Below are 12,762 nucleotides of genomic sequence, written 5' to 3'. Positions count from 1 at the left end.
AAAGGTGAAGGTTGTAAATAAGTGAGTCCTTTCCAGGGCCTCAAGGCCTATCAAAGGATACACCCTTTTCTGGTGTGCAATGCCATGCACGATACACCAGACCCAGGACTGTGAGCTGTCCCCAGCCATGATTTTGTCCCCACCACAGTGACAGGGACATGCCATAGATGATCTGATAGCATTTACTCGCCTGTACCTTGGGTCAGAGAAAGGCAGATCTGAAGACCTATGACCAAAAGAAATTCTTCCCAAGCAGAGGTGGTCTAGTGTATGTCTATTTACTGTAGGTAGGGAGAGGGGGTTGCTCTTTGTTTAAAAATAAAACTTGGGGGGACTTCCCTGGTGGTCCAGTGGTTAAGACTTTGCCTTCCAATGCAGGGGGCGCGGGTTCCATCCCTGGTCGGGGAGATAAGATCATGTCTCGCGGCCAAAAATCCGAAACGTAAAACATAAGCAATATTGTAACGAATTCAATAAAGACTTTAAAAATGGTCCCCATCAAAAATATCTTTAAAAAAAAAAGGAACTTGGGGAGCTTGGGGTCTTGGAATCAGAATTCAAACCTTGGATGATGATCAGTGATCATGTCATTTAGTATGAGGAAGCCGAAGATCACAAAGAGGTTCGCAAAGATTTGACGCCGACTCTCTGGGACAGTGTGAACCCTATCTGTCTTGTTCCCTACTAGATCCCCAGAACGTACTGTGGTAAATGCACGTGGGAGGGGCTTCATAATTATTCAGCGAATGAGTGGGTGAACTAGTGAGTGGAAGAGGCAGTAACACAGCCTCCTTTAAGAAGCCTGATGGTGATACTGCTGAACAGTAGAGTCACGAAGAGGGGTCTGGGTGGTCAGCTAAGCTCAAGTTTTTGTTTCCTGGCATGCCAAAATGAGATAATTTGTCTTGCAGGAATGATGATAATTAAGGTGAAAAATGCTGAATGGCACCCTCTCTTCCTTATTTGGGTTTTAACACAATGGTAGGAACAGGCCCCCAACCCCTGCCCCCAATTCAGCTGTTCGATTCTGAATGGACTATGGAATTTGTATACTGACTACTTTCACACCATAAAAGAAATGTACAAAGAAAAACCAAACACAGTTGGTGTTTTCCTATCTCAAATATAGTTTAACTGATCTAGACATTTTTTATTTTCACAAGTTATGTTTATAATTTAATGCTTGACTAGTTCATTTACTCACTGTGAGAATACAGGTGGTTGTTTAGAAGACTAAATATTGTCTTAAGTGACTTTAAAAAGGAAATTACACACAAATGCACACCAGTTAAAAAATGGGGGAAACTGGATAAAGTCTGTAATCTGGTTAACAGTACTGTACCGATGTCAATGTACTCGTTTTGATATTGTAGTGTAGCTATGTAGTTGCCCTGCCCCCCTGCCATGGTAGCTGCGTGAAAGGTTCACAGTACTCTGTACAATAAGCCTGCTGCTTTGGGGGACTTTACTATAAAACACGTCAAGTACCACCTGCAGAAGAGACATATTTTTTCTTTTCATTAGGCATTATTTACCACCTGGTCAGTATTCCATGGAAAAACAACTTGAAAATGGGTAAACAGCATATATATGTATAACCGAATCACTTTGCTGTACACTTGAAACTAATACAACGTTATAAATTAACTATACTTCAATTTAAATTTTTTTAAAAATTAAAAAAAAATTGAAACATTTACAGTGAAATACATACACAATAGAGCCTTTAAAGAAAAATAAAGATTACAGAGCCCTGAGAAGCCATAGACAGGAAAAGGGGAATCATTTTACCAGGAACCAGGTATCCATACTGTAATTGATATAAAGGATTAATTGTAAACAAAATGCTTAGAACTCTGCTGATGCTTAGTAAGCGCTCAAGGGACGTTCATTCTTAGCTATCATGAAGGGTTATTTTGTCCTTATATGATAAAAAGAAGTAGCCCAGTTATTCAGATGAAACAAAAACATTACAGACACAATGGTCCAAGAAGGAATTGTCACATGGTTCCTTTACAAAGTAGGGCCTTTGATTAGCATCCTGGACAGTGTCACTGGTGTGGTTTATTCACGAAAGAGATAGGATTTTAAACGGCAATTGTTTTTTTAGTTTCTCCCAATTGAAGTGGGTGAGGTAGAGCCCAGGGATACACATGGGAGGAAGCACACAGGGCAGAATTCTCTATTTCGGGGAGCTGTGTGTGCATTTATTTTTATTGAGATATACATTCTTATACACATTATTTCTTTGATGGTGACTTTTTGACCCATTTTATGCCATTCCTCTGGAAATCAGTAGGTTAGCATAGGAAGAACGCACAATTTTAGCAAAGAGTACTGTGCACTGCTTGGCCACATTCGGGATAACTGCACTGGGACTCCAGAAACCTTGGACAAAACTCATGTTCCAGCTACTAATCAACAAGGGAAAAGGCCTAGATAACAACCAACAGACTTTAGTGGGCTGTGTCCTATCTCTATGTCCTTTGTAGTCAGAGGTAGAATAGAATGTTTGTAGAATAAGAATAACAACAATAATAATCTTTATAATAAAGGCTAGCATTGGGACTTCCCTGGTGGCACAGTGGATAGGAATCTGCCTGCCAATGAGGGGAACACGGGTACGATCTTTGGACCGGGAAGATCCCACATGCCGCGGAGCAACTAGGCCTGTGCGCCACAACTACTGAGCCTGCGCTCTAGAGCCTGCGAGCCACAACTACTGAGCCCGTATGCCACAACTACTGAAGCCCACGTGCCTAGATCCCGTGCTCCACAACAAGAGAAGCCACCACAAGAAGAAGCCCATGCAAGGAGAAGCCCACGCACCACAACAAAGAATAGCCCCTGCTCACCACAACTAGAGAAAGCCCCTGCACTGCAACGAAGACCCAACGCAGCCAAAAATAACTAAAATGTAAAAAAAGGCTATTATTTATTAAGTGTTTATCATGTGCCGCACCCTGGGCTAAATATTTCACGTGCATTATTTCATTCAATTTTTGCAACAACTCTGTGAGGTGGGGACTATTTCCCTCCCTATTTTACAAATGGGCAACTTGAGGTTCAGAGAGGTTAAGTAATCTGCCCAAAACACACAGATAATAAGCGGCAGAGCCACTTAGAAGTACATCTACAGGACTAGAGCCAGTGCCCCCGTACTCCCTCAAAGTCAAATTAACACCACAAAGAACAAGGTATTGACCATCATCTGGTTTCCTACAGATCCTGTATTTTCTAGGGCCTGCTGTTATTTTTGTAACCTGGATGCTGCCACGGTGGACAAAGCATTAAACTACGCCCTCAAAAATTACAGTTCAGGAGAGATGGAGAGAGGAGCATGAGGTGAAGGTACAAGGTCAAAGTCTAGCTGTTGGCTCCCATCCAGCAATCTGACAACTTTGGTCTTGGAGTCAAACCAAACTCTGGGAGCTGCAGGGCGTATTCCTAAGAACAGGTTGTGTGGATGATAGCACCATTCTCTGAATTTGATAGAGGCCCTGATGACCTCAACCTTTAAGAAAATCTTCACTTTAGTCAATCCATATCGAAGCTGCAGTGCCAGGATGCCTTCCTATGTAAACATTAATTATATCTGGGACTACAAACATAGCGGTTGAAGAGGAGAGTTGATAAGGCAGAGTATGAGTTGCAAGGGTAGAGCTGTTGGATATTTGCATTCTTAACATTCATAAGATAGTGCCAGGAGAAAAAGAAATAGTTTTGGCCCATAGAGTATTGGCTAAGAAGAGGACCTGAGAGTTTGTAGATACTCATTTTCCCTAGTTTAGTTTGTGCTTCCTCAGTTTAAGAACCAGGGTCCTTGATTCATCACCCAAAGGAGAGAGATGTCAGTCCGAGAGAGGAGTGCTACCTTTTGCAGAGGCTCCAGGAGAAATCCAATGGCTAGGATGACAATCAGCACGATGACAGCAGAGAAAAGGCCAGCAACCTGTGAAGATGAGAACATTCTCATCACAGACTCAACTTTCCTCCCCGGATCCGCATCCCCAGTGACTCAAGCTAGGACGACCCTCACAGCAAAGATCCTCCAGTACCTGAGTTTTGCCTCCTGTACTCTCCTGGACCCCTGATCTGGAGAGGGCTGTACTTGCTGCAAATCCTCTGAACGATCCACCGAATATGTTACTCACTCCCAAGGCGATTAACTCCTGATGGGAGAACAAGGAAGAATCTTCCTTAGATGCGGCACCATTGATATTATGCATGCAGAATAGTATATAAAGTTGCCTAATTAGACCCAGCATCGGTTTATACTTACCTGATTGCCGTCAATGGGATAATCGTATTTGAGGGAATAGACGCTGGCCACAGAGAAGGCCACTGCAAAGCCAACAATGGCAATGCCAAAGCAGTCTCCGATGGTATCTCGGAAAGTCTGCACATTAGGTGTGATAGGGGCCTGAAACCTGAAATTGAAATTAAACAAGTCAGAATGCCACCATCCTGCTTATAAACCTTCCACGGTATCCATTTGTTCTCAGGAAAAGTGCAAATTCCTTAGCAAGGTCCCAATTACCCCTCCTCCACATCTTGCTTAATTACTACCATTTTCCCAGAATTTATACTCCAGCTATACCAAGCTTTCTTTGTTTCTCATCACCCATCATCTCTCACCTTGACAGCTTCTAATTTGCTGTTGCCTTTCCCTGAACCATTCCCCTCATCCCTATCCTTCCCTCCAGAAGGTCTTCTCTCACCCCCAAGGTCAGGGTTAGGCAAGATTCTCTACGCTTCCCCAGTTCTTGATGCCTCCTGTTTCCATCCCTGCCCCTCTCTCCCCCAACTCTCCATCCAGACCCAGAGCAGGGACTGTAACTTGTTCATTATTCTATGACCAGGACCAACAATGGTCCTTCACAGCATATATCAGGTGGTCAGTAATTGTTGGGCAAGTCAGCGAATGAATGAATGCAATCTAGGCTGAGTTGTGCCTTTGGAGTATGACTAGCAAGAATTTAGCACCACTGAAAGCCTTGGAATCTGTTATCTTACTGTTGAAAAGCAATGCCGCCTGTATTTGATATGAGTGTAAATCTAGTCCAGTGATAGTGATAAATCTGATATGATTTTAGCATAGCCACACTATAGTGTACACTTAGATCAATATAAGCTTTGTGCAAAATGTCTCAGATCCACTTGTATTGTTACATTGGGTTGCAAGGTATCACTCATTATGCCTCCAATAGCTATCCATGGATGAAGGCTCTTTGAGCAAACACAATTCTGAGAGAAGGAAAGCAAGAAATTCTTCCCTTCATTGAAAATGATAACCTTTCATGGAAAACCCTTAGCAAACAGATGGGCGTAGACTCTGCCCCGCACTCCACAGAACTTCTAGAGCCAACTGTGGCCCTGACGGAGGGCGGGTTTCCATTTAAAGTGAGATAGTGTCAGGGAAACATTCACGTCACAGAGGATACTCCTGTGCCTGTGTCTCATGAACTTAGAGCAGTTAAATAATATTTACTAATTGCATTATAAAGTCCAAATATCCCAAAGTCAACATCAATTTACTAAAATGCTCAGCTCCTATAAACATCTGTTTCTGACCTAAAACTTATTGGAGGTAAGTTAATTGGGTCCATTCAACTCTTTTTTAATTGCTACTCATGTTTTGTGAATGTTAATAAATTTTTAGCTCTAATTTTGAAGAAGTACTATTATTTCATATTCTGCAGCTTTCATAAATCAGAAAGTTAGCTTGGAATATTATATATAATTTAAAACCAGTGGTACAATTATAATCTGCATTTTATACCAAAATAACCAGAAGCCTGCTATCATTCTTTTTTTCTAGCCTCTAATCACCATAGGCAGAGTGGTGTGATGGAGATTTACAGTCTGAAAACTTGATTCATTTCCTGGCTCTGCTACTTACCCAGATTCCTCATTTGTAAAGTGATGATAATAACACTTGTTCTCTTTTCTTCATAATTTTTGTGGGAGGGTCAAATAAATAATGAATGTGACTACTGTTGACACACTGTAAAGTACAAAGTACCTGTAAGCTACTATTACAGGGTCCCTCTGGAATCTGAATATATCCTTTGTGTTTCCTTTACTATTTCAATGATCTCTTTCCTTCAGCCAAGTTATTTGCATTCAGTGTATGTAGCTTCACAAAGTCACTTCTAAGGTGTCATATTCATTAATAACAGATTAGCAATAATTAGCAATCGTTACCTTCCAGTTATCTTCTATTTGCAATCATCAGAAATCTAAAATGCTCACTCGATTATCACTCAGAAAAAATGGGACTGTAAAAAGCATGTAGGGGCTTCCCTGGTGGCACAGTGGTTAAGAATCTGCCTGCCAATGCAGGGGACACTGGTTCGCGCCCTGGCCCGAGAAGATCCCACATGCTGCGGAGCAACTAAGCCCGTGCGCCACAAGTACTGAAGCCCACACTCTAGAGCCCGCGAGCCACAACTACTGAGCCTGCGTGCGTAAAAGCCCGTGCTCCGCAACAAGAGAAGCCACCGCAATGAGAAGCCCGCACACTGCAAAGAAGATTAGCACCCGTTTGCTGCAGCTAGAGAAAGCCCAGGCGCAGCAACAAAGACCCAACACAGCCAAAAATAAAATAAATAAATCAATTAATTTTTAAAAAAGCGTGTAAAGTGCCTAGTACCTAATTTAGGTGCTAAATTAGGAACAGCAGTAATGCAGTTTGAACACTTACAATAGGCCAGGCACTTCAGGACATCACACATATTAACTCACTTAATCCTTACGAGAACCCTATGTAATAACCTATGCTATTTTTAGCCCCATTTTTACAGCCAAAGACATTAAGGCACAGAGTTTATTTGCCCAAGATGAGGAAGTGAGTCTGAAGTAAATCCTAGGCACTCTGCCTCTAGAAAGCATGAGTTTGCTTACTGGGCTACACTGCCTCTCTGTAGAGTGTAAAGACCTATAAATGTGAGTTACCCCTTTCCCCACCCACACACACTATGGAAGGAGGTCCATTGACATTTAAAGTATATTTACTAAGTAATGTCTCTAAGATTGTAACTCAGTGTCCTTACCTTTTATTTCAAAACCTTTCTGGCAAGATCCTCTTTAATTTTGTATCTACTTATCTATCTAGTTTGTGTCTCCCAAGATGTTTAAATAAAGCATAATCGGGCTTCCCTGGTGGCGCAGTGGTTGAGAGTCCACTTGCTGATGCAGGGGACAAGAGTTCGTGCCCTGGTCCGGGAAGGTCCCACATGCCGCGGAGCGGCTGGGCCCGTGAGCCATGGCCGCTGAGCCTGCGCGTCCGGAGCCTGTGCTCCGCAACGGGAAAGGCCACAGCAGTGAGAGGCCCGCGTACCGCAAAAAAAAAAAAAAAAAGCATAATCACTTGAAAGTTGCAGAGTGGAGAGAAACACTAGAAATAGTCTTTCAGCTTCAGCCTAATTTCTCCCATTTAAGTTAAAGGTGATATTTGTGATCCAAATATTACAAGTGGTAACACAATTTTATCTGATGATAAAAATATTTTTTGCTTAAAAATATATATTTGCTTTTTTTTTTTTTTTGCGGTACGCGGGCCTCTCACTGTTGTGGCCTCTCCCGTTGCAGAGCACAGGCTCCGGACACGCAGGCTCAGCGGCCATGGCTCACGGGCCCAGCCACTCCGCGGCATGTGGGATCTTCCCGGACCGGGGCACGAACCCATGTCCCCTGCATCAGCAGGCAGACCCTCAACCACTGCACCACCAGGGAAGCCCTATATATTTGCTTTTAATAGAATTTAGTTAGTTTTAAGTCAACAATGCAATGCATATACGTGCTGATTCCTGGAATAATTCTCAAATACTCCTAAGCATGGGGAGGGAGGGAGGGTTTTTTTGTTTTTGTTTTTTTACAGGAATACCACCTTTCCTAGGGGTAAGCAAGTTGAAAGAAATTGATGCTATGGCCAGAGGGCAGAGAGAGGAAAGAGCACAAAACTGGATCTCCCTCCTCAATCCAATAAATGCAATGGAATACGTTTTCAAATTCCTTGTACAAGCTGCGCCTCCCATCCTTCTGCAGCGCTAAGAGTTGCTCTGGGCTTGTCTTGAATTTGATCTTCAGAGAGGACAGAGTGTGCCCATCTGGATTGCTCAAGCAGCGTGTGGCAGGTATTCCTTCAGTGTCTCCTTTGAACTGTTGGAACTTGGCTCCAGTAACCTCAAACAAAACATTACGTATTGTTTATAGTAATTTATGGCCAAGGAAATCTGGTTTCCCTCGGTTCCTTTTAAGGAGAGGAGCAAGTTTACTTTGCCTATTTTTCTATTTTCACTATCTCACTTTTCTTGCGTGTGAGCCCCTTCTGGTTTGTGAGTTCTTCCGCACAGAGAAACTTTCTGATGTTAAGAACTGCACACCCTATGTCCTTTGTGACTCCCTCCTAGGAGAGTAGTGAGCCCTCCTCCTGGGTGCATGATGGATGCCAGATACAGGGAGGGTTCTGAGCTCGATTCATGCATTTCAGCTTGAAGTCGTTCGTCACTACTGCTTACTCTCTAATTAGAGCTTGGAGATGCCATAATAAGAGAGACACTTACCCACTTTCCATCTCCCCAACCACGGCCACGTTAAACCTGTTTTTGAAGTCAAAGCCATATGACACAGCTGTTGCGATCACAGTCTGCAAAGTTGCAAATTGCCCAAGTTAGAAATGGGAGATGTAACTAAGAGTCTTGCTTTGAAAAAAAAAATACCATTGCCAAAAGCCACCCCTTGACTTATTGAATAAGAATCTCAGCTCAGGTTTGGCTACTTTTTGAAAAGTCCCGAGGCAATTCTAATGTGCCACCAAAGCTGAGAACCACAGCTCCATTCCAATGGGTCTCTCACTAGGATTCTCAGAGGTCTGCTCTCTGCCCCATCCTTGTCTTACATGGAAAGAATAAACCCCAAGTCATCAAAGCAAGTTATTAAATTCTGAATAAAGAGAAAACCATACTAAATATGATACCCAGAAACTGCAGAGAGGTCACCGGTCCCACTAAAGCCTCTTGATCTACAGACGGTGAAGGGCTTTAGACATAAAAACACAAGACTAACGAATTATGAAAGAAAGTCTTGGGACGATCAGTTACCATGATGAGTTCAATTGGAATGGGCACTGGAAGTTTGGCTTTGTAGCGCTGATTTATTTCTTTAACCACAAATACCACCAACAGGATAACCAAGGATGTCACAAGGTCTGCAATATTAGTCTTCTCTATTTGTGAGAATATGGAAGTTAGTACCTAGAGTATAAAAGTAAAAAACATCCAAGTGCTACATTAATGTGTAATTTGGATATAACACTTAATTAATTCCAAATAGATAAAAATAAACATAGACGTGAAACGACTGACAGATTGATAGCAATTCCCTGTTCTGCTTGTGTTAGCCACAAGTAATTGTAGAGACTAGCATGGAGATATGAGAAGGGTAAGTCAGCACAGCATCGTCACCACACTGGTTTAGGGATGCTCTTCGTCTAGTGTTGAATTTTCTTGCACGTTTTTCACATTTTTATAACTGGTCTCTTCTGCTCTTAGGTGTCGTTGCCGTCTTTTTTATTTCACAATCAACACTACTGCTCTGTCCAGGGAATAACCTTTGACCTCTGATAGTTTTTCTTAGCATGTATCCCCTTAATTCCTGCCTTTTTTGTTTTAATGTTCAGACCCCTCATATTTCTTCGTTGACTCTGTCTGTCACTTTTGGAAACTAGTTTCCTGGCTAGCTGTGCAGTTCTCTAAGCCAGTTGGGTGCCGTATCTGTGGGATCCAGACAGCTCAAGCAGGTCCAAACTGGATCCCAAATGGTTCCCAAAAGACTCCACTTCTGGAATAGCTCTGGATGGGAGTGAGAGAGGGCTGGTTCCAATTTGGAGGGAGTTTGTCTCTGATTCCCAAAGACTGTCTTGACAGAAGCACTAACAAGCCCAAAGTCAGTAAAAGGAAGGAAATAACAAAGATCAGAGTGGAAAGAAATGAAACATAGACTAAAAAGACAATAGAAAAGATCGATGGAACTAAAAGCTGGATTTTTGAAAAGATAAAAGAGACAAACCTGTAGCTAGCCTCAGAAAGGAACAAAGAATGAGGACAAAAATACATAAATTCAGAGGCACTAAGAATGCTCTCTGTTCTACAGAACATCCTTTAGAGGAGAGAAGAAAGAACCACTGTTCTATTTACATATTGGCCAATTTCCTTTTGTTTTATAAACAGGGATGCATAAGAGGCAGAACTTCAATTCTAAAAGAACAAGACCTGCTTTTTAGAAATAGGGAAGCACTTCCACTCAATCAGCACATTTCTTCCAAAATAAGATTTTGAGAAAGATTTTAAAACTTGGGACAAACTTTTAATAATGGGCATCGATGTTTTTTCTTTTTAAAAATACTGAAGACTCAAATCTAAGAGAAGTGGTAGTTAATTTCTGTTATTCACATCAGCTGATGTGGTATATGGTAGCTGTGGTAGATTTTCAGGGTTGTTCTCCTTGCCACTTTTTTTTACTGTGAATACATTTCACAGCCCGTTGATTTCTTGGAAGTTATAGGTAAGTCCTGCAGCAAAGGCACGAAAGGAAAGTTCTCCTGGAAACATGATAGTGAATTTTGTGTATTTCCATATTTTTTAAGCAAAAGGAATACTTACTTTGAAAATTGAAAATGGATCAGCATGTGCTGGGACTGTCAGCTGAAGAATAAATTTGAGCTGGGAAACCAAAACGTGAACAGCGGCAGCTGTGGTGAAGCCACTGATTAAGGATTCGGACAGATAAATCACCACGAAGCCCAGCTGCAGAACCCCCATGAGCAACTGCAAAGAGAGAGAGCAGAGCCTTTGTTAGTGTAGATTCAGAGAACACCTCGGCAGACTGAAGGATCAGCTACTGTAATGATGCAAAATGTGGAGGTCAGCCTCCACCCCTGTGTCTTGAAGAAGCAAGTGTTGTTGCCTCCTGGAAAACCTCCCATGCAAGGTACCACCCTCTGCTTCCCTCCCCCATCCCAACACCCCCCACCCCAAGGTGGAATGTTACATGGTGTTCAAATAGCACATCAGTCCAGTATACTCCCAAGAACTAACAGGTTTCTTCTCTTCCCTCTTTTGAAGGTGCGGTATCTTTAGGAGACTCACCCATAAACCTTTCATAGCAGAATCTTATCTAGCATTAGCCCTCATAAATTTTCCCAGGGAATTTTCAGTTACCCTTTACAGCTGCTGTCGCATGCATGGGTGAACATCCATTCAGATTCCCTCAAACAAGTTGCTTGATTTTTGTTAGGAAATACGTAACTGCTCATGACATCAAAAGTGCTTGATTTTAAATGAGGGCAAAAGTGGTTCATTCCCCCAAAGCTTCAGGATTTTGCAAGAAAGTAAATGGATAGATGCTTGGCCTACCTCTCCACTCCTGACCCCGGAATGCAAACTGAGCTGTGAGTTTGCAAATGCACTAGGATCAGAGATGCACTCGGACTCCATTGTTGAACTGACCCCATTGTTGGTCAAGAAGACCCACCATTTATGTCTTGGTTTGAATTGACTCTTTTTTTCTTTAAGGAATGGTCTTAACTAATAATATCATTAGCCATAAACTTAGGCAACATCTTGAGGAGTCTGACATTTTCACTATCTAACATCTTGAGGATAGGGACATTTTCATAATCCAGGCATGGTAACAGGGGTGTGGCTTGGGAGTGAGGCTTTAAACCCCTCCATAATCCTTTTCAGCTTTCTCCAAATCTTTGACATGGACAATTCAAAGCACTAAGCGCCCATCCCTTCAAAATAGACTGTAGTCAATGAGGAATTAGAAAGAAAAAAGTTCCCAAGCTGCCAGTTTCTCTATTGCATAGAGTTCTGTTTAGTGAATATATAAATTCCCAGGTATATTATTGAATTCAGCATTTCACCTGTCACCACATGTGCCTCCCCACTCTTATTTTTTCCTTCTCTCTAGACCCATGTTCAATCATCTTTGCAAAGTAGACCTGCCCTTTCACTTCTGGCTGTGGTAGGTGACTCTTAAATTATTTCCAATGGGCTATTGAAGGAGGCATGTAAACTAACAGGAAGAGTCGGGAGGGGTGGCAGGAAGGAGAGAAACCACAAAGATGTGTACCAGTCAGGACACATAAATTGGGGAGCGTAGATTCTGTGACAGAGTACTCACCTGGATGATTCCAGAAAGAATTGTGACCGTTGCAGCCACCATCACCTTATGATCATCTAGTGATGAATCATTAGCCACTGAGCTATTAGTGACTGTCGGATCAGCTGTATCGGCTATTGGGGTTAATCTCACAACTACTGCTCCCACCATCATACTGAGAACTGGAAATGGACCTAATAAAAGAGAGGGCGAGTTGTAGTCATTATGTCTCCCTATAGCACAGTTGTCTTTCAGCCATAATGTAGCATATGAAGAGACTGCTGTCTGGAGTTCTGGTCTACTTCCCCAAGCCCCAGTCCTAATTCTTACAAGAAACTATGACTCCTCTCCTGGATTCTGCACAATTTGGAATTGATACAATGCGTGGCTAATGGCATTCATAAAGAAAAGCAATGTAAGGTCAGTTAGCCCAGGAGTTCACTTACCCACTGATATGTGTCTAGAAGTGCCCAAGAAAAAGTAGATTATGACTGGGAAAAAGGCTGCATACAACCCATAGCTTGGGGGGATGGTGACCAGCAGAGCAAATGCTAAACCTGTAAATACACAAGCATCAGTGTCCTTATTTCATGC

The 12,762-nt window shown here is 42.3% G+C and overlaps 1 protein-coding gene across 1 annotated transcript in view; it reads right to left on the bottom strand.

Moving 5' to 3' along the window:
* Positions 1-12,762, bottom strand: part of SLC26A3 (solute carrier family 26 member 3) — a 31,873-nt gene that overhangs the window by 16,862 nt on the left and 2,249 nt on the right. Inside the window, exons 3-10 of the mRNA XM_067747632.1 lie at positions 12,615-12,725; positions 12,190-12,362; positions 10,665-10,829; positions 9,105-9,257; positions 8,568-8,650; positions 4,283-4,430; positions 4,059-4,172; positions 3,875-3,952 (exon numbers count right to left, since the gene is read on the bottom strand). Of these exons, the coding sequence (XP_067603733.1) occupies positions 3,875-3,952; positions 4,059-4,172; positions 4,283-4,430; positions 8,568-8,650; positions 9,105-9,257; positions 10,665-10,829; positions 12,190-12,362; positions 12,615-12,725 (1,025 nt within the window). The remainder of the gene's footprint in view (positions 1-3,874; positions 3,953-4,058; positions 4,173-4,282; positions 4,431-8,567; positions 8,651-9,104; positions 9,258-10,664; positions 10,830-12,189; positions 12,363-12,614; positions 12,726-12,762) is intronic.

The sequence above is a fragment of the Pseudorca crassidens genome, chromosome 8 (assembly GCF_039906515.1).
Source record: "Pseudorca crassidens isolate mPseCra1 chromosome 8, mPseCra1.hap1, whole genome shotgun sequence".
NCBI lineage: Eukaryota > Metazoa > Chordata > Mammalia > Artiodactyla > Delphinidae > Pseudorca > Pseudorca crassidens.
Note: the sequence above shows the minus strand (reverse complement) of the source record. Positions and strands in the feature narration are given on the sequence as shown.